Source organism: Chenopodium album, chromosome 21, assembly GCF_948465745.1.
Source record: "Chenopodium album chromosome 21, dcCheAlbu1.1, whole genome shotgun sequence".
NCBI classification, from domain to species: domain Eukaryota; kingdom Viridiplantae; phylum Streptophyta; class Magnoliopsida; order Caryophyllales; family Amaranthaceae; genus Chenopodium; species Chenopodium album.
The window spans coordinates 642,589-664,868 of record NC_137854.1 but is presented as its reverse complement, the minus strand read 5'-3'; the positions used below and the strand labels follow the sequence as shown (position 1 = coordinate 664,868).

The 22,280-nt window shown below is 36.2% G+C and overlaps 2 protein-coding genes and 2 pseudogenes across 2 annotated transcripts; all 4 read left to right on the top strand.

Annotated features, from left to right (window-relative positions):
- The first annotated feature begins 587 nt into the window (after nt 1-587).
- LOC145601396 (mannan endo-1,4-beta-mannosidase 7-like) lies at nt 588-4,021 on the top strand. The gene is made up of 5 exons (XM_081657407.1): nt 588-1,024; nt 1,315-1,509; nt 1,603-1,725; nt 3,053-3,255; nt 3,342-4,021. The coding sequence occupies exons 1-5, from the start codon at nt 683-685 to the stop codon at nt 3,763-3,765; spliced, it is 1,287 nt and encodes a 428-aa protein (XP_081513533.1). The 5' UTR covers nt 588-682; the 3' UTR covers nt 3,766-4,021.
- Nucleotides 4,022-7,260: 3,239 nt separating this feature from the next.
- On the top strand, nt 7,261-8,649 carry LOC145601222 (lipid phosphate phosphatase epsilon 2, chloroplastic-like; annotated as a pseudogene).
- A 1,815-nt stretch (nt 8,650-10,464) lies between these two features.
- LOC145602582 (uncharacterized) lies at nt 10,465-13,658 on the top strand (annotated as a pseudogene).
- A 529-nt stretch (nt 13,659-14,187) lies between these two features.
- On the top strand, nt 14,188-17,600 carry LOC145602023 (lipid phosphate phosphatase epsilon 1, chloroplastic-like). Its single transcript, XM_081658133.1, has 4 exons — nt 14,188-14,709; nt 15,101-15,326; nt 16,954-17,027; nt 17,252-17,600. Exons 1-4 carry the CDS (start codon nt 14,356-14,358, stop codon nt 17,480-17,482), a joined length of 885 nt encoding a protein of 294 aa, XP_081514259.1. The 5' UTR covers nt 14,188-14,355; the 3' UTR covers nt 17,483-17,600.
- The last annotated feature ends 4,680 nt before the right edge of the window (nt 17,601-22,280 follow it).

Genomic DNA, 22,280 nt, shown 5'->3' with positions numbered 1-22,280 from the left:
ACACAACTCACTTCCCTATTAATGCAAGCATTAATACGGAGCGGTAGAACACGATGTGGGCCTCCAGGATGTGTCGATGCACATGTGCCCCTTCAATATCGTACAACTCCAATGCTTTCAGTTTCATGCCGCGTGTTTCCTCCTAAATTCACACCATTCTTTATGCATTCCCTAATCGGAAAAGTTAAACCAGTCGAGTTGTATCTTGTATTATCTATTATAATGCACTCGGTTGTATCTAGGGTTTAAGAAATGAAATAACTTAAAGCTTTGTATACACATAGGATGATATTTAATTTGTCATAATTAACCTCGAAAAATTCTCAAGAATGATACTCCCTCCGTCCCTAAATTACATTCCTCTTTCTTGCATTTATTCCTCACATAATAGAGAGAAAGAGGAATGTAATTTAGGGACGGAGGGAGTACATAAAAATTAAATTTTAAGGAATACATAAAGTAAATAAAATAAAGAAAAGGATTCAAAACTTGAGCACCACAAAAGACAGGGCCGGGGATCCTACCACAGTACTGCCCAAGCCACAAAATTCAAGTTAACCCTGATTCCATTCCTTGATAAAAAGACTTCAACTGTCTCTTCAACTTTCCCAATTTCCACCCACTTTCTTCCAAACAAAACCAACCATTTTCATAACTTGCATTTTATTTCTAGAGAGAGAAAATGAAACACCTGAAATTGTTTCTGACAGTCTTACTAGTCATACAACAATGTCACACATTCTTCAAAGTTGATGCTAGTGTAAGAAGAAGAGTAGGAGATGGGTTCATTAGAGTTAGAGGAACTCGGTTTTTATTAAATGGTTCACCTTATTATGCAAATGGGTTCAATGCTTACTGGCTCATGTACATGGCTTCTGACCCTTCTCAACGTTACTTAGTCTCCAATGTCTTCCGTGAGGCTTCCTCCCACGGCCTCACCGTCGCCCGAACTTGGGCATTTAACGACGGGGGCGACCGTGCTCTCCAACTCTCCCCTGGCTCCTATGATGAACATGTCTTCCAGGTTCTTTTTTACTCGTCTTTTTTTTTTTTTTTTTTTTTACGTGTCGAGTTTGAGTTTAATAGGTTGATCTTAGAGATCAGAAAAATTTTGTCGACCCCAACTTTTACAGGTTTGTAACACACTAGAATAACAATCTTAACATGTACAAATGTTCCACCACAATATCTTGTATTCGTATGTACTTATAAAGTAAATATGAGATTGGACTGTTTTGTTGATCTCGAGATAAATTACGAGTCTTTTATTATTAATTGGGTTTGACCATTGTTTTATAAAATTGTTTGATATAGGGGCTGGACTTTGTGATAGCTGAGGCAAGGAAACATGGACTAAAGCTGATATTAAGCTTTGCTAATAACTATGAAAGCATGGGAGGGAAGAAGCAGTATGTAAACTGGGCTAAGAATCAAGGCCAATATCTTTCTTCTGATGATGAATTTTTCTCTAATTCTGTTGTTAAGGGTTTCTACAAGAATCATATCAAGGTAAATAATTTGATGTTTTTGAAAAAAATTTGTATGGTTGTAATTATTGATGCTTTAAAATTGAAATTTCATCTAAAAAATGTTTTTGTGTAGGCTGTTCTTACTAGGCGTAACACCGTAAATGGTGTGACATACATGAATGACCCAACAATTATGGCTTGGGAGCTTATGAATGAACCAAGGTGTACATCAGACCCTTCTGGAAAAACCATTCAGGTTTTGCTCTCTTTCAGCCTTTACCTTCTCTGTTTTATATTTTAAGTGATTACCCGTTTAGTGTCGTGTGCGGTCTTGTTAGATTTTACGCAAATGTGCATTTTGAAATATTAAACTTTTATAATTTTATTAATACTCTACATAACTAAAAATTTTAGAGACATGCTTTGTGAGTGTGAACAGACTAATGGAGCAAATAATTAATTTATTTGAATAGTCAATATTCTCGGATGTCTTATAAGTGTTGTCAAGTTTTTAATAACAAGAAGCAAAAGCTTTGAGTATGTCATTAAATAAATTAATGTTGTTTGTTACTCCACATGATCTTAAATTCTTAATTACTCCCTCTGTCATACAACAAAATTATCATGTTTAAGAAATGGAATAATTAGCAGATACAGGACATGTTTCCGAAATATTCTGACAAATCACCAATGTATCTTATGTAGTAACATAGTTCTTGATCTTATTTACACAAGTATGATGCTCCTCGTGCTCTCACTGCAAGCATTATGCTCAATGCATTTAAGAATTTTATTCTGGAGTTTAGTACTTGTGGAATTTCAGCTGAGAAATTTTTATAGTTGGTCTTTTTCTGAATTTCAATCAGAAAAGAGTTAAAATTCAATTAGGTTTTTGCCTGCCGACACTATGTATTGTATACTTCCAAAGTTCCTAGTGAAAAAATTTAATGGGGGTCCAACTTACTACATGCTCCACCTAAATCTAGAAAAGTTCACTCAGAGTCATACTACCTCTGTTTCTTTTTAGTTGACACGTATTCCTTTTTAGGAAGTTTTTTTTTAGTTGACACGTTTCCTTTTGGGGTAACTTTTTTACCTTGCATTTACAAGCTACCCCACTTGTTTTTACATTCTCTCTCACTCTCTCTCCTCTCCTTAATATATGTGCTTAAATCAAACGCGTCAACTAAATAGAAACAGAGGAAGTAGTAGTCTCACTATTTTAACTTTAATCTTAAACTTTGATCTCTTTCTTTATGCTTTTATAAAGTGCATTTGGTATATGTTTACACGGTGGATAGTTGTGCAACACAATAAGTACAAGTTGAAAATTAAAAAAATAATGATCATGCATTAGGGGGTGGAGCAGCTCAAATGTATCATAATTTTAGTTATGAAAAGAAAGTAGAGTAAGAGCAATTGTAACATTATTGTTTTAAAAAGTACATGGCGACTATTAACTATCTGGCCGAATGTGTGCATAGGATGAGTTTGAGAAGGTTTTAAGATTAGTTGCTCGAATGTAAGCTATGTAGGAGATGCAAGTTGTTGGTTGGAGACTAAACCGAGTTGTTTACATGTAGGCCTGGATCACTGAGATGGCTGCTCATGTTAAGTCCATAGATAGAAACCATTTGCTTGAAGCTGGTTTAGAAGGATTCTATGGATCTTCCCATCCCGAGAAGCTTCATAACAATCCAAACTTCAACATTGGGACGGATTTCATTGCCAACAATCAAGTTCCCGGGATTGATTTTGCAACTGTCCACGCATATCCTGATCAATGGTAAAGCATCTCGAAAAGATATTATTTCTTTTAATTTTGCAACTGCTTTCAGAATCCTGGTTTTTTATTTTATTGCACATCAACAGGTTGTCTAACTTCAATGATCAAACTGAGCTTGCCTTTGTAAACAACTGGTTGACATCCCACATTGAGGATGCTCAAAACATTCTCCGAAAGCCATTGCTTTTGGCAGAGTTTGGAAAATCAGACAAAGATCCTGGATTCAGTACTACTAAGAGGGACCAGTTATTTGTAAATGTTTACAGCCAGCTATACTCATCGGCTAAGAGAGGAGGTGCAGCTGCTGGTGGACTGTTCTGGCAGCTCTTAACTGAAGGAATAGAGTCATATGGAGATGGTTACACAATTGTTCTTAGCAAAAATCCTTCAACTGCCAGCTTGATTGCCCAACAATCCCGCAAGCTCTTTCTAGTCAGGAAGATTTTCGCGAGAATGAGGAATGTTGAGTTGTGGAAAAGGGCAAGGGAGATAAGGAATGGAGTAAATTAATCCATTGGCCTGTGAAAAAATAGTTGTTTCATCTAATGCAGACTGAGAGAGTGGATTTTGTTCAAGAGTGTTCCTTCCTTAGAGATGAATTTTCGTTCGTCCAAGGGAGTGATACTATATACACAAGTAATTCCTAAGAAAACTATATGTGTAGTTTGAATGTGAGTTCAGTAATTTGTATTTGTGATTGTTGCAGACAGATTCAAGAGCAGTTGTTAATCACTTCTTACTAAGGGATTAGTTTGAGGATTCAACACTATTTTATTAGCACACTGTGCCATCATAGGGGTTACTTTGTCAATGTTACTCCCTCCGTGTTTTAATAAGTGTTATACTTGCCAAACTCGGCCATATTTTAATACGTGTTACACTTCTTTTTTTTGGCAAAAAAGCTAAATTAAAATATTATATCTCTCTCCTTTCATGGTCCTCACCCAAACTTACTACTATTTTTTTTTTATTATATCTTTCTTCTCACATTCATTATTTTTAATAAACTATTAACCCCACTATATTTCTGTTACAATTTTATAAAACTTTCACTACTCCACTTACCTCTTATTTTATTTAAGTCAATTAAATTGCCTAAAACTATGTGCCGGTCAAACTGTAACACTTAAAAAAAATGAAGGGAGTATAAAGATTACTTCGTCAGTGTTATAGGGATTACTCAGTTAGTATTACAAGGGAAATTCGTTCAATGTTGTAGGAGATTTTTCTTTTACAAGCGGGTTCGGAGACATTTGATAAAAGTATTAATTTTTTAATACAGAGTATTAAATGTTTATTCTTTCTCATTCGACTACTCACCACCTCATCCTTCATTATAATACACGCCACATCTTCCAAGTAGAATTATGAAGCATACTTTTTGTCGCAACTTGCGACCTTTAGCAGTTTTGGATTGTAATTATCAAGTTTGACCAGTTTAGAGGGGTAACCAAGACATGAGAATGAATCTCATCTAAAATTGTTGTATTTACAACACTCTATACGTTTTTTTTTTTATTTATTTATTTTAAAAAACATATACTTCGTAATTACGTTGATATAAATTGCATTTGAAATCAACCAACAGCAAATTAACTCATCTATCCATTTGTGTAAAAAAAAATAATAAATAAATAAATAATAATGATAAAAAAAAACCCTCATCTATCCCTACTGTCAAGAATGTCAACGAATAAAATACACACATTTTTTTTTACGAGACAGGATTAAAATATGTACATTAATGTACTCGTGGTCCCGTGGATTGCACATTCTATAGTCATGATACAAAAATTGCACTTCTAGCTAGTCTTCTACACTATAAACTACACTAGTCTATTTAAAATTAATGATCGCAGAAAATGTTGAATGGATTATTAGCAATTTTTAAAAATTACAAAAAACGTTGATAGATAAGTTTGATTTTTTATATTATTATTATTATTATTTATTTTTTTAATTTTTTTTTTTTGAAAACATTATTATTATTATTATTATTATTATTATTATTATTATTCTTTTTTTTTTTTAATTTTTTGGGGTTCAAGAATCTTAGTTGATAGAATTACACACTTAAATTGTGTCAAAAATAAAATAAAATAAAAAGAATTACACACTTAAATTATATTATATACAAGCTCACAATTCTCAAATATAAAGGCCATGTTTGGTAGTAAGCTTATTGGGGGTAAATTAGCTTATTTGACTAACTTTAGCTGATTGACTAGTCAAACAAGCTAATACAAGTGTTTGGTAGTAAGCTTATTGAAAGAGCTTATTCCACTAAATAAGCTCTTTTTGAAAAAGCTCATTTTAGGAGCTTTTTCAATTAGCTTATTCATTAATTATTGTGAAATGACACTTATAACCTCATTTAATTTAAAATCCTATCTAAACTACCTACCCCACAATTAGCTTATTGGTCATTTCACATACTCAATCACCTTTAAGCTATCAGCTATTTACCAAACACTTTTATAAAATCAGTTAATACAATAAGTTAGTCAAATCAGTTAATAAAATCAGCTAGTCAAAATCAGCTAACTCAATTAGCTTCAGCTTTCAGCTTTCTCCCAAACAGGGTCAAAATGTTATGCAACATACGTTCATACTTCCATACTACAACAATTAATTAAATAAGGGAAATTCTCAATGGTAGCCCTCTACTTTTGCTAATTTTCAATGGTGACCAACTTTTTTTTCAATTATCTTTGGTAGCCATATACTTTTAAATTTTCTCAACCGTAACCTTAATAATGTTTTTCCGTTAAAATTCTGTTAAAACTAACTATATTGTAAACCAAGGTTAACTTTAAAAAAAAATAACACACTTCACCGGCCATCCTCTCCCCCTTCCCTCCCAATCCTCCATTGTTGGTCTTCTTCATTGCCGCAACTGGGATCGCAAGCTAGCCAAAACTGATTGGAGCACCTGGTCTTGCCTTGCCCACCGTCGCAAAGGCTTCCCCCACCGAAAATACCTCAAAAACCTCCCCTTCCTCACTACGAGCCGCCCCCCACAACCCTAATTTCCCACCTGAAACCAGCACAGGCTCGCGTTTTAGGGTTAAGGGTGGTTTAAAGGTAGGGATTAATTAGGATTGGGGGCACGCGACTCGTGGTGGGTGGAAGGGGTCGTTTTGCGGTGGTAGGAAAGGGGAGGGATGAGTTCAAGGGCAGGGGGAAATCGAAGGGGATGGGGGCGGAAAAGGGGATGAGTGGGGGTTGGGCCGCTTGGGTGACAAGGTAGATGAGTAAATCGACGCATAGGGAAGGCCTGAGTGTCGGCCGGAAAGGCTTGGCTAAGCGCCGGCCGTCGGCAGTGGAAGGGGAGGGGAAGATGGCGGTTGGGCTGGTGTTAGAAGGGGTGGTTTTGTTTTTGTTTTTTTAATTTTTAAAAAACTAACCATGATTAAGTGTTTTTTATTTTTTTATTTGAAATACTTAACTCTAGTTGAGTAATAAGTTAGATTTAACGGAGAAAACATTAGTAAGGTTACGATTGAGAATTTTTAAAAGTATATGGCTTCCAAAGATAATCGAAAAAAAAGTTGGTTTTCATTGGAAATAAGCAAAAGTAGAGGGCTATCATTGAGAATTTCCCATTAAATAACCACCATGCATGTTCGAACTTCTTGATTATTTTTAATCATCCTTCTCCAATAATTTCAATAATCACCTTCCAAGAAATAAACTAAATTTTTAAAAATAGGGTTCTACATTTAGCAACTCAATTATTCCTAATTATTGAATTATCCTTCTTCATATAAAAACAATTTTAAGCTTTGAACACATTTTTTTGTTGCTAAATTCTCCATTTTCGACGACCAATCCTTTGACCCACACAATTTAATCCTTTCACAACCACTACTATTTATACTAACTTACCTTCTTGTTTCATTTCCATCCATCATTGTACTTCTTCTTCTTCTTCTTCCTCGAAATTGCTACTTTCTTGTGATTTTCTTCTGAGAAACATAAACACATAAAAATAAAAATAAAAAAAGAATAATGGGTGAAAAGTTCGTAGAAATTCCTACTTTAAAGTTCGAGCATGTTGAAAAAAACATCAATGTTCTTGAGCATGAGGTTTCATTGGATGCCTCTTCCAAATTTCACTCTTTTCTTTTCTCTCCTGAATTTGAATCCACTCTCAATCGATTGGTGAGCATTTTTTCTGTTTTTGTTAATTTTCCTATCTAGTTAAGTTCAATAATTTAGTAATTTCAATCAATATTTGGGTTGAAGTCATAATCCATGCATAAATTATTAAATAATGTCATAATAACATGATTAAAATCTCTTTCGTGCAACACTAGAGAATTACATACACTTTCCTAAAACACAATTTAAACTTCAGATATCATTGATTAATTAGTTAACTATAAAGATTCTAAAATATTGCCATGCATATTTGAGGGACGACATATTTTACTCTATGTTGTGTAGTTATACAAGTATGATTTTGCTTTGATAGTGCATTAATATTGGTTAAAATTGATATGAATACATGCAATGTCGTTTTTATATTGATAAGTAACTTACATAATTGTTGTATGTATGACTGATATGCAGAGTAAATGGGCGATTACTGTAATATTTGCTGTTGTATTCATTTGGAGACGTGATGCTGAAGCCGCTTGGGTTACCATTGGTTCTGTTGTCAACTCTTTGCTGTGTATTGCTTTAAAAAGAATCTTGAATCAAGACCGTCCGATTGGGAACACGAAATCGGACCCTGGCATGCCGTCCTGCCATGGCCAATACATCTTTTATGCTGTCATCTATTTCATTCTCTCAAGTAATTCCCTTCAACCTTCTTTATGTCTTGAGCTTATTAGTAAAAATTACAAAAATAAGCCATGGCCAATACATCTCTTAGTATATAAGCTGCTGTTTCTTTATATCTTATTGACTGATCATCAATTAATGTGCTATATCTCCTGCAGCGTTTCAGTGGCTTGGGGTAAATGAAATAACCATGATCGTTGCTGTTGTTATCCTAGCCATTGGTTCATATCTGGTAAGGACTAAGGACTATAACGCCTATGGCTATGAGTACTTGGACTTTTGTTTAAATGTGCATTTTGGCTTATAAATAATACTTCTTCCGTGACAGAATAATCTTAGTTTCTTTTTTTGGATTAATTGTGCAGTCGTGGCTACGAGTCTCACAGAAATTCCACACGATGAACCAGGTGATAGTAGGTGCTGTCTTCGGTTCCTGCTTTTCGATTGCATGGTTATGGTCCTGGAATGCTATTGTTTCGGAAGCATTCAATTCCAATTTGTGGGTTCAAGTTTCCATCTTGGTGGCATTTGCTATGTGTTGCTTGGCGATTTCAATTATACGTTATACTTAAGTCAGTTAAGTGGTTTAGAAAAGATCAATGATAGTATAAACAATGAACTTGAAAATAACTGATGACATTCATGTAAATTTTACAGCATGAGGCATTGTTTTAACTAGTGTAAATTGAAAAGTTGGTGTCAACTCAACAAGTGATACAAGTTGATATCAATAATTGTAAACACCACAAAATTAGTGTCAATGAGAATAATTTTTTCCTCAAAAACTAAGGGGGTGTTTGGTAAGAAATATGGAAATGGAATGGAAAGGATTTTGATAAGAAGGGGAAACGGTAATCAAAAGTGTTACTTTTATTTATTGTTTGGTATTATTATTATTTATTTATTGAAGTAGGACAGCTAGCTTTGTTGGAAACGGTAATTGTTTCCTTGGGTGTTTGAGCGGAAACGAATTGTTTCCCCACCTCACAAACCAAACAGCAAGTAACAACAACTGTTACATGAATCCGTTTCTTTGATTGAAAAATGCCATACCAAACACCCCCTAAATGTTTATAATTGTAATAAAGGAATGAAGTTAATAGATAATCAACATGATACCTTTTCCCTCGTACACATGCATGATGCATTGAAGTTTATGAAATTAATCAATTTTATGCCCCTCCGTCTCTATGGTTACAATCTGAAGACATCCACGAAGTTAATAGATGTTCGTTTTGATAAATCTCGTAATAAGAATTAGGAACTTTTAGAAATTGGCTTTTTGACATTTTGGTTTTTAGCTACTACTACATACTCCATACACTAAAACAACACAATTAATAGTTATTTACTAAACAATTTTACACAGTCAACTTATCAAACTAACTAACATCATCGATCAATTAGTTAAACTCGCTAACATAATCAGCTAACACTATCAGCTACTCCTTCTTTATTTTTTTCACCATTTGACTCTTCACCATCTCCAAGATGCATTTAAAAAGTATAGATCAGATCTCCATTTTCATTCATACGTGTAAAAATTATAAAAAATTAAATGTTAATTAATTTACAATATGAGAAAATTCAACAAGACCTCACATGACTATATCATCTCTATATTAACGAAATTTCATGGTCAAATATATAAAAATTTGGCCAAAATATTAGTAATGAGGAAAAAATAATAGGGACGGAGAGAGTAGCTCCCAAATATGGGTGTAGGTGTAGTATAACATCGCTAGCTTGCCGATGAGGTTTAGGCCCGTATTAAAAGATTGATGCTTTGTGTACATTCTACATCTAGTGAAGTACACTAGCTGATTTAAAATATTGATCGCAAAAGATGTTTAATGGATCAGAAGAAAAAAAAGAAAAAAAAAAAAAAAAAAAAAACCTTATTTCGTAGTTGATAGAGTTATACACTTATACTCCATAGCACAACAATATAAGTAATAACCACCATATTCGAACTTGATGATTATTATAATCATGCTCCATTTTGAATAGTCTTCTAAGAAATCAACTAAAGTACAACAATTAAATATTAACCACCATGTTTTAACTTGATGATTATTATAATCCTCCTCCTCCATGTTCAATAATCAATAGTCTTCTAAGAAATGATCAACTAATTACTGTGTATTTAAAATGGGTTTACTGTTAGAGAATATGTAAAGGTTCTCTTCCTAGAGAATGTGTAAAGGTTCTCATATTTATTTTGTGTAATTATTGTAACCCTGGGTTGTAATCACCTATATATTTTGGTTAATGGATCATCTCCATCTTAAAGAGAATTACACAATCTTACATGGTATCACAGCCTACTAGGGTCTTTTCTTTCCTTTCTCGACACCCTAGCCGATCTTAGATCCTGTGCTTCGCCGCCACCACCGTGCTTAGCCAACCTCTCCCTCCATGGCAGGTGATGATGATGTACCTCCTCCCCCTCCTCCTCCTCCCTCTCACACAATACTACATCCGACATTTACTGCCAACATCAAGAACCTAATGAGTGTCACTCTTGATCAAGAAGAAGGCCATTATGCGACTTGGGTTGAGCTATTCAAAATTCAAGCGGTTGCCTTCAACGTTCTCGATCATATTGATGATCAAATCTCTCGTCCAGCAGGAATTGATGATGATGTATGGAAGCGATTGGACGCTATAGTGAAGCAATGGATATATGGAACGATTTCCAGGGACCTTGTTCACACGATCATGAAACCGAGTGCCTCTGCTCTCGAATTATGGACCCGGCTTGCTGAAATTTTTCATGACAATAAGCATACTCGCGCTGTGTATTTGGAGGAGCAATTTGCTAATACTCGACTAGAGAATTTTTCCAATATGTCCGATTACTGCAAACAAATTAAACTTCTTGCTGACCAACTCGCTAATGTTGATAGCCCGGTCACCGATCGAAAGATGGTGATGCAACTGATCGCCGGTCTCACAAAGGGGGGATATGACACCGTCGCCGGAATCATTTCTCAAACTGATCCAACCCTAGTTTCAACAAGGCAAGGTCAATGTTTCTTTTGGAAGAAACGCGCAAGAACAAGCAGGAACAACACGAGCAGCAGGTTCTCGTTGCTCAAGGCCAGACCGCACCACCGCCGACCAACCGTCAGCCGCAGCAGGCAGAACAGCCACGTGATGGTGGTCAGGGTGGGCGAGGCCGTGGACGAGGGAAGAATAGCAAGGGGCGTGGTCGAGGCAAAAACCAGAATTTTCAAGGCTCTTTTGGGCCTAGATATGCGGCCCAATATCATCAGCAGGCCCCTCAGTGGGGCAGCCCACCATACTGGCAGCAACCTCACGGACAGTGGGCTTCACCACCCTGTCCGTACCCCACTGGGCCTGCCACACCTCAGCAATACCGTGGGCCTCAACAGCAACAAGGGGGCCTCTAGGGTCCGGGTCCACGACCTCCAGCAAACCAGGCATACTACACCTCTTCTGCCAACACCAGATATGGGCCACCAATGACACCCACTGAATTTGGACAGGCTTACAGCTCTATGGGCTTCCAACAACCCGACAACGGGTGGTACATGGACACCGGTGCTACATCCCATCTCACACGGGATTCGGATAATTTTTCTAAATTATTTAGTTTGAGCACTCCTCAATATATTTTGGTTGGCAATGGCAAACACATTCCTATTCATGGCTATGACACTCTTACCACCCCCTCACCAAACAACCAATTCAACCTCAATAATGTCCTCTATGTTCCCAACATAATTAAAAACTTGATTTCCGTTAGAAAATTTGAGTATAAAACATATTCCTAGGCCTCAACTATCAGTTTAAGCTTTTGGTTGGGATGGTCCACTAACATGGTATCAGAGCCAGCGTGACACAAAGGTCACGGGTTCGAATCTCATCCACCCCCCACTTTCAAGTGGAATACTAAGCGCAGGGTATGAGGAGGGCCCATGCTGCATCCACACTTCTAGCCCAACGGGCTCTTGTGTGAGGGGGCGTGATAGAGTATAAAACATATTCCTGGACCTCAACTATCAGTTTAAGCTTTTGGTTGAGATGGTCCACTAACATTTACATTTAATCGACAAAATCATTTCTTTTGAAGAACAAAATCATTTCTAGATATATTGATTATTCTTCCATTAAAACAATTTTAAGCTTTTAATATACATTTTTGTTGTTGCTATATTCTCCCATGTTAATAGACCAATTCTTTGACCCAACAAAATCAATTCTTTCACTCCTACTACTTATATATACCAACTTACTTTAATGTACAATATCCATAAATTAAACCATTGTTCTACTTCCTCCTAAATTTGCAAATTTGTTGTGATTTGGTTTTTAAGAAACATAAACACATATTAGTTTCCATAAATAGAAGTTAAAGAAAGAACAAAAGAAGAATAATGGCTGAAAAGTTGATAAAAACCCCTGCTTCAAATTCAGAGGATATTGAAAAGAACATCAAAATTCTCGAGCATGAGGTTTCACTTTACGGGTCTTCCAAATTTCGCTCTTTTCTTCTTTCTCCTGAATTTGAATCCACTCTCAATCGTTTGGTGAGCATATTTATTTGAAAATAAAATATTTGTCAAAAGTGCAAACGTTGCAATACTACTCTATGTTGTACTGTTTAGGATTTAGCTATAAAATTTTGTTTTGATATTGAGAAAAAGGGCAATATTAAAGCATTGATGCATTGGCAAATGTTTATATGGACGTAATTATCCTTAATGTTTTATTAATAAGTAACTTACACGGTTGTTGCATCAAATGATATGCAGAGCAAATGGGTGATACTTGTTATATTTGTTGGTGTATTCTTGTGGAGACGTGATGCTCAAGTTGTGTGGGCTACCATAGGTTCCGTCCTTAACTCATTGCTATGTGTTGTTTTGAAAAGAATATTGAATCAAGAGCGTCCGACTGGAAACATGAGATCGGACCCTGGCATGCCAATATGCCATCGTCCCATGGACAATATATCTCTTATAATGTGATGTATTTCATTCTATCAAGTAATTCCCTTCAACAACCCTTCTTTACGTCGAGTTTAGGAATAAAAGTTTGATATTTTTCTGTTAGATATCTCTTAGACTCTTAGTATATTGATTGTTTGTTCAACTTTATATGCTTTTTTTCTTTTATAGTTCCTTCTATTAAGATTTATAATTTATGTTGTATCTGTTGCATACAGTGTTTGAGTGGCAGGGGGTGAACGAAATCACCTTGGTCTTTGCTGCTGTCATTTTTGCGTTTGGTTCATATGTTGTAAGGACCATAACACGTACTTGACTTATTGTATTGAGCTCAACTTGTGCATTTTGGCATAGCTTATAAATACTTTCTGTGAACAAATCTAAGTTTCTTTGGGATTAATTGTGCAGTCGTGGCTACGAGTCTCACAAAATTTCCACACGATCAACCAGGTGATAGTTGGTGCTGTCTTGGGCTCCTGTTTTTCAATCGCATGGTTATGGCTCTGGAATTCTACTGTTTGTGAAGCATTCAAATCCCAAGTGTGGGTTCAAGTTTGTATCTTGGTGGCATTTGCAATTTGTTGCCTGACGTTCCAATTATACATTATATTTAAGTTCTTTAAAAAAGATCGATGATATATACAGTGTATGTATATTTTTTTTGATTAGCATACAGTGTATGTATATGAAACACTTGTAAATAATGGACATTCATGTAAATTACAGTATGAGAGTTTCTTTTAACAAGCTAAGTACGAAAAGTGAGAACATTTCAACTCATTCTCACTCTTCTTTGAGTTTCTTAATGTGAAATAAAACAGAGTTATTATAATATTTTTACATTCGTCAAAATTATTGAGAATGAAACAAATGTGCAATAATCTAATCAAGGCCCCTCATAGACTTTTAGTTGAGTTAATGAGTTGCATACCAAAACCAATTAACCGCAAACACGACTCATTTATTAAATTGTCAATTCAAAGTTGAATATACGTAACAAAAAATTTGTACCCATAATTTCCATGCTACAAACTAATTTATTATGAGAAATAAACCACAAAAGATTGAAAAATATATTGAATGGATTAGAAAAACAAATGGCAGCCACATAACCATAATCGATAGAGTTTACGCAAGGTCTTGATAGTAATACAAGTACTAGTACAATACGTCAACATTAAACAATAAACAACCACCATGTTCGAACTTGATAATCCCACACTCTCAATAACCTTCTTAAAATCAACCTATTTTTTAATGGGTTTTATATTTGTTCTTCATATTAAACAATTTTAACCTTAATACTTTGTTGCTGAAAAAGCTAAAATTCCCAATGTCAACGACAAATCTTTTGACCCATTTCCAAATTTTAAGTTTACCAACCAAATCTAATCTTTTTACAACTCATTCTAACTTTCCTTCTTGTTTCATGTCTTTTTACCATCGTTGTTCTTCCCCAAAATCATCAATTTCTTGTGATTTTATTTCTGGGAAATCCCTAATTTCCTTAGATAGAAGAAAAAGAAGAAGTTTAATGGGTGAAAAGTTCCGAAAAATCCCTGCTTTAAGGTCAGAAGATGGTGAAGAAAACATCAATGTTCTTGAGCAAGAAGTTTTACTTGATGGGTCTTCCAAATTTCGCTCTTTTCTTCTTTCTCCTGAATTTGAATCCACTCTAAATCGTTTGGTGAGCTTTTCTTTTTTTAAAATTTAATTGAATTGAACTTATTTGTTAATTTTGCTAATTGGGTTCTATTCAGTCTCAATTTATGGGTTTAGGTCATTAGAATTCCTTAACCATAGAAGATTAAATTATTGAGTTTTCGGCATCTAAAATTGTTGAATTAAAGGGTGAAGTAATGTAGTTTTACTTTTAACTTATGTCTATGTCATCATACTATTAATTTACTCTATAATATTTAGGTTTTATGTGATTTTGCTTTGATTGCAAAATGGACAACTTTTGAACATTTTTGCATTGGATAATGTTGATATGGATGCAATGTCATTGATTTTGGATTAATAAGTAACATAAAATGATTGCATTGTTTGGTCTATGATGTATCAATGATATGCAGAGTAAGTGGGTGATTTCTGTTCTATTTGGTGCTTTCATCCTTTGGAGACATGATGCTCAAGCCGTGTGGGCTGCCATGGGTTCTGTTCTGAACTCTGTGCTCTCTGTTGCTTTGAAAAGAGTCTTGAATCAAGAGCGTCCCATTGCGAACGTGAGATCAGACCCTGGCATGCCGTCATCCCATTCGCAATCTATCTTTTATATTGTGGTGTTTTTCATTATGTCAAGTAATTCTCTTAAACCTTCTCTATCCTTGAGTTTTGGAAGTAGATTAATAATTTTGCTGGCACTTTTTTGACTTAAAAAAGAGTGAAGTAAGGAAGTGTAGTACAAATTGGAGAAAGGTTTCCTAGGCCTCCTAGAAACAAACATGTTTGAACAATGATGGCTACTATATAGAGATTTAGCTAGTTAAGTGCACATATTGGCTAGTGGACTGGGGGAGAGGGGGTGTTGGTAGAATAAGGTGATTAGCATATCTGATTCATATGGGATTTTGAACAAGATAAAGGAACATCCTTAGGGATATGATCTTTCTTTAGCCATTCCTTTGAATCCTTTCTGGTAGTTGAGGTGGGCTCTCAACACCTATAACAAGGTTCATACTAGGGGCCATGGCCTGGAGAGGTTCACTAGGCTAATAAGATAGATATGAAAAAACCCCGCCTTAGGATTAGGGATGATAACCAGAACTCTTGCCACTTGAGCTCCTTGCACTTTTTTCTGGAGCTTTGCAGACCAGAGTTACTAATGCTAACGAGATTGTTAAGAACTATATGATCAACTGATTAGGGCAGGTTCTTTCTTACTTTTGTAGAAGGAATACAATTCTTGGTATGTATTTAGTGGCCATTGAAGCAGTGCATGAGACTTTTTGATAAGATTTGACAGTTAAGTGGGTTTTTGTTTTTCATTTAGGAAGGTTTCCCCATGATAGGGATAGAGTACCTTACTTTCATATTTGAGGTTCCGATTTATCATATGTACTGCAATAATAATACTAATGAGTTAAAGACATGTCAGAGACCATTTATGCAAGTCTTTCTCTGTGGTCATTATCTCTGCCAATCCCATCATTAAGTATCTGCATATAGAAGGCTAAGGTTCTGTTTAACATGAGAGTTAAGTATGTACATTAAGGTCCTTTTTGTTGTGCAGAATTGCTTCATAAGAGAAGACTAAGCATTATCTTTTGGAAAAGCTGCTTTCTTTAGTCTACGGGACTGTCTTGAGCTTCCCTGGCTTCCGCCCGCCCCCCCCCCCCCCCCCCCCCCCTCTATTCTTGGGTAATAAACAACGATGCTTTACCATTCACTCCGTAGGTTATTTAGGCAGAATAGCTGCATCAATAATAAAACTCAATTATCTCCAAAAACCAAATGCAACTGTAGGCCAGTGCAATATGAGATTGATGACAGTGATGAAACCATACATATGTTCCAAATAACCTACTAGCATGGGAACATTGAATAGAGGGTACATATTGAGAGGACAAACTATCCTGTAACAATAACTACATACAAAATCACCCAACCAAAAATCTCCGAAATTGAGTACTATTAGTTTCAAGGGCCTCAGCTCCTTTAGCCCAAAAGATAGCTAATTAAGTATATTGAGCCTACAACTAATGACAAAGTACATGGCAAGGTGGCTCTTGAAAAGATATGTGACTTTGGTTTTAACGATAGTAAACACACCATTAAATTACCATAAATGCATTGCACCACAACAGCTTATTCTCTAATTGTGGATTGTCTGTTCATCTGCGCTTGTTTCCTTTCATTCTTCTTTCTGCTCCTTTATTTTTGACAAAGTTCATATTTTGACCTATCATCTCTGTAATATCTGCTGCAGTGGTTGAGTGGCTGGGTGTGAACGAAATCACTGTGATCGTTGCGGCTGTTTCTCTGGCATTTGGCTCTTATCTTGTAAGGACCATAACTCTTAAACACCTACTTGCCCTTTTGTTTTGAAATTCAACATATACATTTTGGCTTACATGACTCGCTCCAAATTTAAGTTTTTATTAGCAAATATTACAGATATTATGTATAGTTTATAAAAAATACCAACTCTTATAGACAACCCTTCAGCCTTGAGGAACACGTCTCAGTAATCTTAAGCGTTTTTCTTTTTGGGATTAATTGTGCAGTCATGGCTAAGAGTCACACAAAAACTCCACTCAATCGACCAGGTGATAGTAGGTGCTGTCTTGGGTTCCTGTTTTTCTCTAGCTTGGTTATGGTCCTGGAATGCTGTTGTCTCAGAAGCATTTAGTTCCATTATGTGGGTTCAAGTTTCTATCTTGTTGGGATCTGCTATCTGTTGTCTGGCGTTCGTTTTGTACGTAATACTTAACTGGTTCAGAAATGAAATAAGTTAAGACGAAGTATTCTGTAATTGGCATTCTTGTATTTTTTTTCCTCATAGCTTCTTGTAGCAAGTATGAAATGTGAGCTCTGTTCAACCCTTTCTTCCTCTACTTCCTTTTGTACTATTCATTCTACCATTTTTTTTGTTATACATGTACAGATATATATACTAAATGGAAAATATAAATAAAATAAAATAAATAAATAAATAAATAGGATCATTGTGTTATACAGCTTAAACGGTCATTTTACACGTTCATAACTTTTTGTGATTTCGTAAACTCAAGCCAACCACGGACGTTTATGACAACATATAATGATCATACACGGTTTCAAATGGCGTTATGACTTCGGGATGTATCCCTTAGGGTCTCCAGGCTTTTCGCTACCGGGCCCCGAAACTTCAAATTTTCCTCAAAATGCGTGGATTATAGCCTTCACTTTTTGTAATTTTTGACCTTTTTTCGTCCGTAAATAAAAATCGCTGAGATGTTAACCATGGTCCCTAATGCCCTCCAAGAGTCCAATTGGGTCGGTGGAACCATCCATTATGCCCATAAACGGTCATTTTACCCGTTCACAACTTGAAGTGATTTCGTAAACTCACGCGTATCACGTACGTTTATGACAATATATAATGATCATATATGGTTTCAAACGGCATTATATAACCCTGAGATGTACCCCTTAGGGTCTCAAGGCTTTTCGCCACCGGGCCCCGAAACCTCAAAAAGCGTGGATTATAACCTTCAATTTTGTAATATTTTGACATTTTTTCACCCGGAAATGAAAATTGCCGAGATGTTTACCATGGTCCCTGATATCCTTTGGGAGTCAAATTGGGTCGGTGGAACCATCGAATATGCCCTTAAACGGTCATTTTACCCGTTCACAACTTGAAGTGATTTCGTAAACTCAAGCCTACCACGTACGTTTATGACAACATATAATGAACATATGCGGTTTCAAACTGCATTATATGACCACGAGATCTATCCCTTAGGGTCTCAAAGCTTTTCGCCACCGGTCTCCAAAACCTCAAAATTTCAACAAAAAGCGTGGATTATAGTCTTCAATTTTGTAATTTTTTGACACTTTTTTCGCCCGAAAACAAAAGTTGTCGAGATGTTTACCATGGTTCGTAATGTCCTTCAGGAGTCCAATTGGGTCGGTTGAACCATCCGATATGCCCTTAAACGGTCATTTTAACCATTCATAACTTGAAGTGATTTCGTAAAGTCAAGCCTACCACGGACGTATATAACAACATATAATAATTATATATGATTTCAAACGACATCATATGACCACAGATGTATCCCTTAGGGTCTCAAGGTTTTTCACCACGGGCCCGAAACCACAAAATTTCCTCAAAAAGCGCGGATTATAGTCTTCAATTTTGTAATTTTTTTTGACCTCTTTTTACCCGGAAATAAAAATTGCCGAAATGTTTACCATATTTCATAATAACCTCCAGGAGTCCAATTGGGTCGGTTGAACCATCCAATATGCCCTTAAACGGTCATTTAACCCATTCACAACTTGTTGTGATTTTGTAAACTTAAACCTACCACGGACGTTTATGACAACATATAATGATCATACAAGGTTTCAAACGGCGTTATATGACATTGAGATGTATCCCTTAGGATCTGCAGGAATTTTCCCACCCGGCCCCGAAACCTCAAAATTTCCTCAAAGAGCGTGGATTATAGTCTTTAATTTTTTAATTTTTTGACCGCTTTTCGCCCGGAATTAAAAATTGCCGAGATGTTTACCATGGTCCATAATATTCTTTGGAAGTCAATTTGGGTCGGTGGAACCGTCCAATATGCTTTCAAACGGTCATTTTACCCGTTCACAACTTGAAATGATTTCGTAAACTCAAGCCTACCACGTACGTTTATGACAACATATAATGATCATATATAGTTTCAAACTGCATTATATGACCACGAGATGTATCCTTTAGGGTCTCAAAGCTTTTCGCCACCAGGCCCCAAAACCTCAAAATTTCCTCAAAAAGCGTGGATTATAGACTTCAATTTTGTAATTTTTTGACCCTTCAATTTTGTAATTTTTTGACCTTTTTTGCCCTGAAATTAAAATTGCCGAGATGTTTGCCATGGTCCCTAATACCCTTCGGGAGTCCAATTGGGTCGGTTGAACCATCCGATATGCCCTTAAACGGTCATTTTACCCGTTCACATCTTCAAGTGATTTCATAAACTCAAGCCTACCACGGAAGTTTATGACAATATATAATGATTATATATGGTTTCAAATTACATTAGATGACCTCGAGATTTATCGCTTAGGATCCGAGGCTTTTTCACCACCTGGCCCCGAAATCTTAAAATTTCCTCAAAAAACATGGATTATAGATTTCAATGTTGTAATTTTTTGACCTTTTTTTCGCGCGAAAATAAAAATTGCCTAGATGTTTACAACGGTCCCTAATATCCTCAGGGAGTCCAATTGGATCGGTTGAACCATCCGATATGCCCTTAACCTGTCATTTTACCCGTTCAACTTGTTGTGATTTCGTAAACTCAAGCCTACCACGTACTTTTGTGACATTATATAATGATCATGTATGGTTTCAAACGACATTATATGACCCCGAGATGTATCCCGTAGGGTTCCAAGGCTTAACATTTTCGCCACCGGGCCCCAAAACCTCAAAATTTCCTCAAAAAGCGTGGATTATAGCCTTCAATTTAGTAATTTTTTCACCTATTTTCGCCCGGAAATAAAAATTGCCTAGATGTTTACCATGGTCCCTAATATCCTCCGGGAGTCTAATTGGGACGGTTAAACCATCCGATATGCACTTAAACGGTCATTTTACCCGTTCACAACTTGTTGTGATTTCGTAAACTCAAGCCTACCACGTACGTTTATGACATCATATAATGATCATATATGGTTTCAAATGACATTATATGAGCTTGAGATGTATCCCTTAGGGTGTCAAAGCTTTTCGCCACCGGGCCCCAAAACCTCAAAATTTATTCAAAAAAGCGTGGATTATAGCCTTCAATTTTGTAATTTTTTGACACTTTTTCGCCCGGAAACAAAAATTGCCGAGATGTTTACCATGGTCCCTAATATCCTCCAGGAGTCCAATTGGGTCGGTGGAACCATCCAATGTACCCTTAAACGATCATTTTACCCATTCACAACTTGAAGTGATTTCGTAAGCTCAAGTTTACAACGGACGTTTATGGCAACATATAATGATCATATGTGGTTTCAAACGACGTTATATGACGCCGAGATGTATCCCATAGGGTCCCAAGGCTATTTCGCCACCGGGCCCCAGAACCTCAAAATTTTCGCAAAAAGCGTTTGCCTTCAATTTTGTAATATTTTTACCTATTTTCGCCCGGAAATAAAAATTGCCGAGATGTTTACCATGATTCCTAATACACTTTGAGAGTCCAATTGGGTCAGTGGAACCATCCAATATGTCCCGAAACGGCCATTTTACCCGTTCCAATTTGCACCGATTTCGTAAACTTAAGCCTACCACGAACGTTTATGACAACATATAATGATTAAATATGGTTTCACACGATATTATTTAACCCCGAGATATATCCCTTAGGGTCACAAGGCTTTTCGCCATCGGGCCCCAAAACCTCACAATTTACTCAAAAAGCGTGGATTTTCGCCTTCAATTTTGTAATTTTTTGACCTTTTTTTCTCCAGTCCCTAAAAATTGCCGAGATGTTTACCATAGTCCCTAATATCCACTGGGAGTCCAATTGGATCGGTTGAACCATCCGATATGCCCTTAAACGGTCATTTTACCCCTTTACAACTTGTTGTAATTTCGTAAACTCAAACCTACCACGTACGTTTATGACATCATATAATGATCATACATTTTTTCAAACGACATTATATGACCTTCAGATGTATCCCTTAGGGTCTCAAAGCTTTTCGCCACCGGGCCCCAAAACCTCAAAATTTTCTCAAAAAAGCGTGGATTATAGCCTTAAATTTTGTAATTTTTTGACAATTTTTCGCCTAAAAACAAAAATTGTCGAGATGTTTACCAGGGTCCCTAATACCTTCTGAGAGTCTAATTGCGTCGGTTAAATCATCCAATATGCCCTTAAACGGTCGTTTTACCCATTCACAACTTGAAGAGATTTCGTAAACTCAAGCCTACCACGGACGTTTATGACAACATATAATGATCATATGTGGTTTCAAACGACATTATATGACCCCGAGATGTATCCCATAGGTTCTCAATGCTTTTTCGCCACCGGGCCCCAAAACCTAAAAATTTGCTCAAAAAGCGTGGATTTATAGCCTTCAATTTTGTAATTTTTTGACCTATTTTGGACCGGAAATAGAAATTGCCTAGATGTTTACCATAGTGCCCAACACCCTTCAGGAGTCCAATTGGGTCGGTGGAACCATCCAATATGTCTTGAAACGGCCATGTTACCCGTTTGCAACTTGCACCGATTTCGTAAACTCAAGTCTACCACGGACGTTTATGACAACATATAATAATTACGTATGGTTTCAAACGGCATTATATGACTCCGAGATGTATCCCTTAGGTCTCAAGAATTTTCGCCACCGGGCCCCAAAATCTCAAAATTTCCTCAAAAAAGCGTGGATTATAGCCTTAAATTTTGTAAAATTTTTGACACTTTTTCGTCTAGAAACAAAAATTGCCGAGATGTTAACCATGGTCCCTAATACCCTCCGGGAGTCCAATTGGATCGGTGGAACCATCCAATATGCCCTTAAACGGTCATTTTACCCAATCACAAATTGAAGTGA

Bases quoted from the DNA above. Each gene is read 5' to 3' on its own strand.
- LOC145602023 (XM_081658133.1), top strand. From the start codon at position 14,356: ATGTCAACGACAAATCTTTTGACCCATTTCCAAATTTTAAGTTTACCA. The intron at 14,710-15,100 runs GTGAGCTTTTCT...AATGATATGCAG, and splicing joins AATCCACTCTAAATCGTTTG to AGTAAGTGGGTGATTTCTGT. The intron at 15,327-16,953 runs GTAATTCTCTTA...TATCTGCTGCAG, and splicing joins GGTGTTTTTCATTATGTCAA to TGGTTGAGTGGCTGGGTGTG.
- LOC145601396 (XM_081657407.1), top strand. From the start codon at position 683: ATGAAACACCTGAAATTGTTTCTGACAGTCTTACTAGTCATACAACAA. The intron at 1,025-1,314 runs GTTCTTTTTTAC...TGTTTGATATAG, and splicing joins ATGATGAACATGTCTTCCAG to GGGCTGGACTTTGTGATAGC. The intron at 1,510-1,602 runs GTAAATAATTTG...GTTTTTGTGTAG, and splicing joins TCTACAAGAATCATATCAAG to GCTGTTCTTACTAGGCGTAA.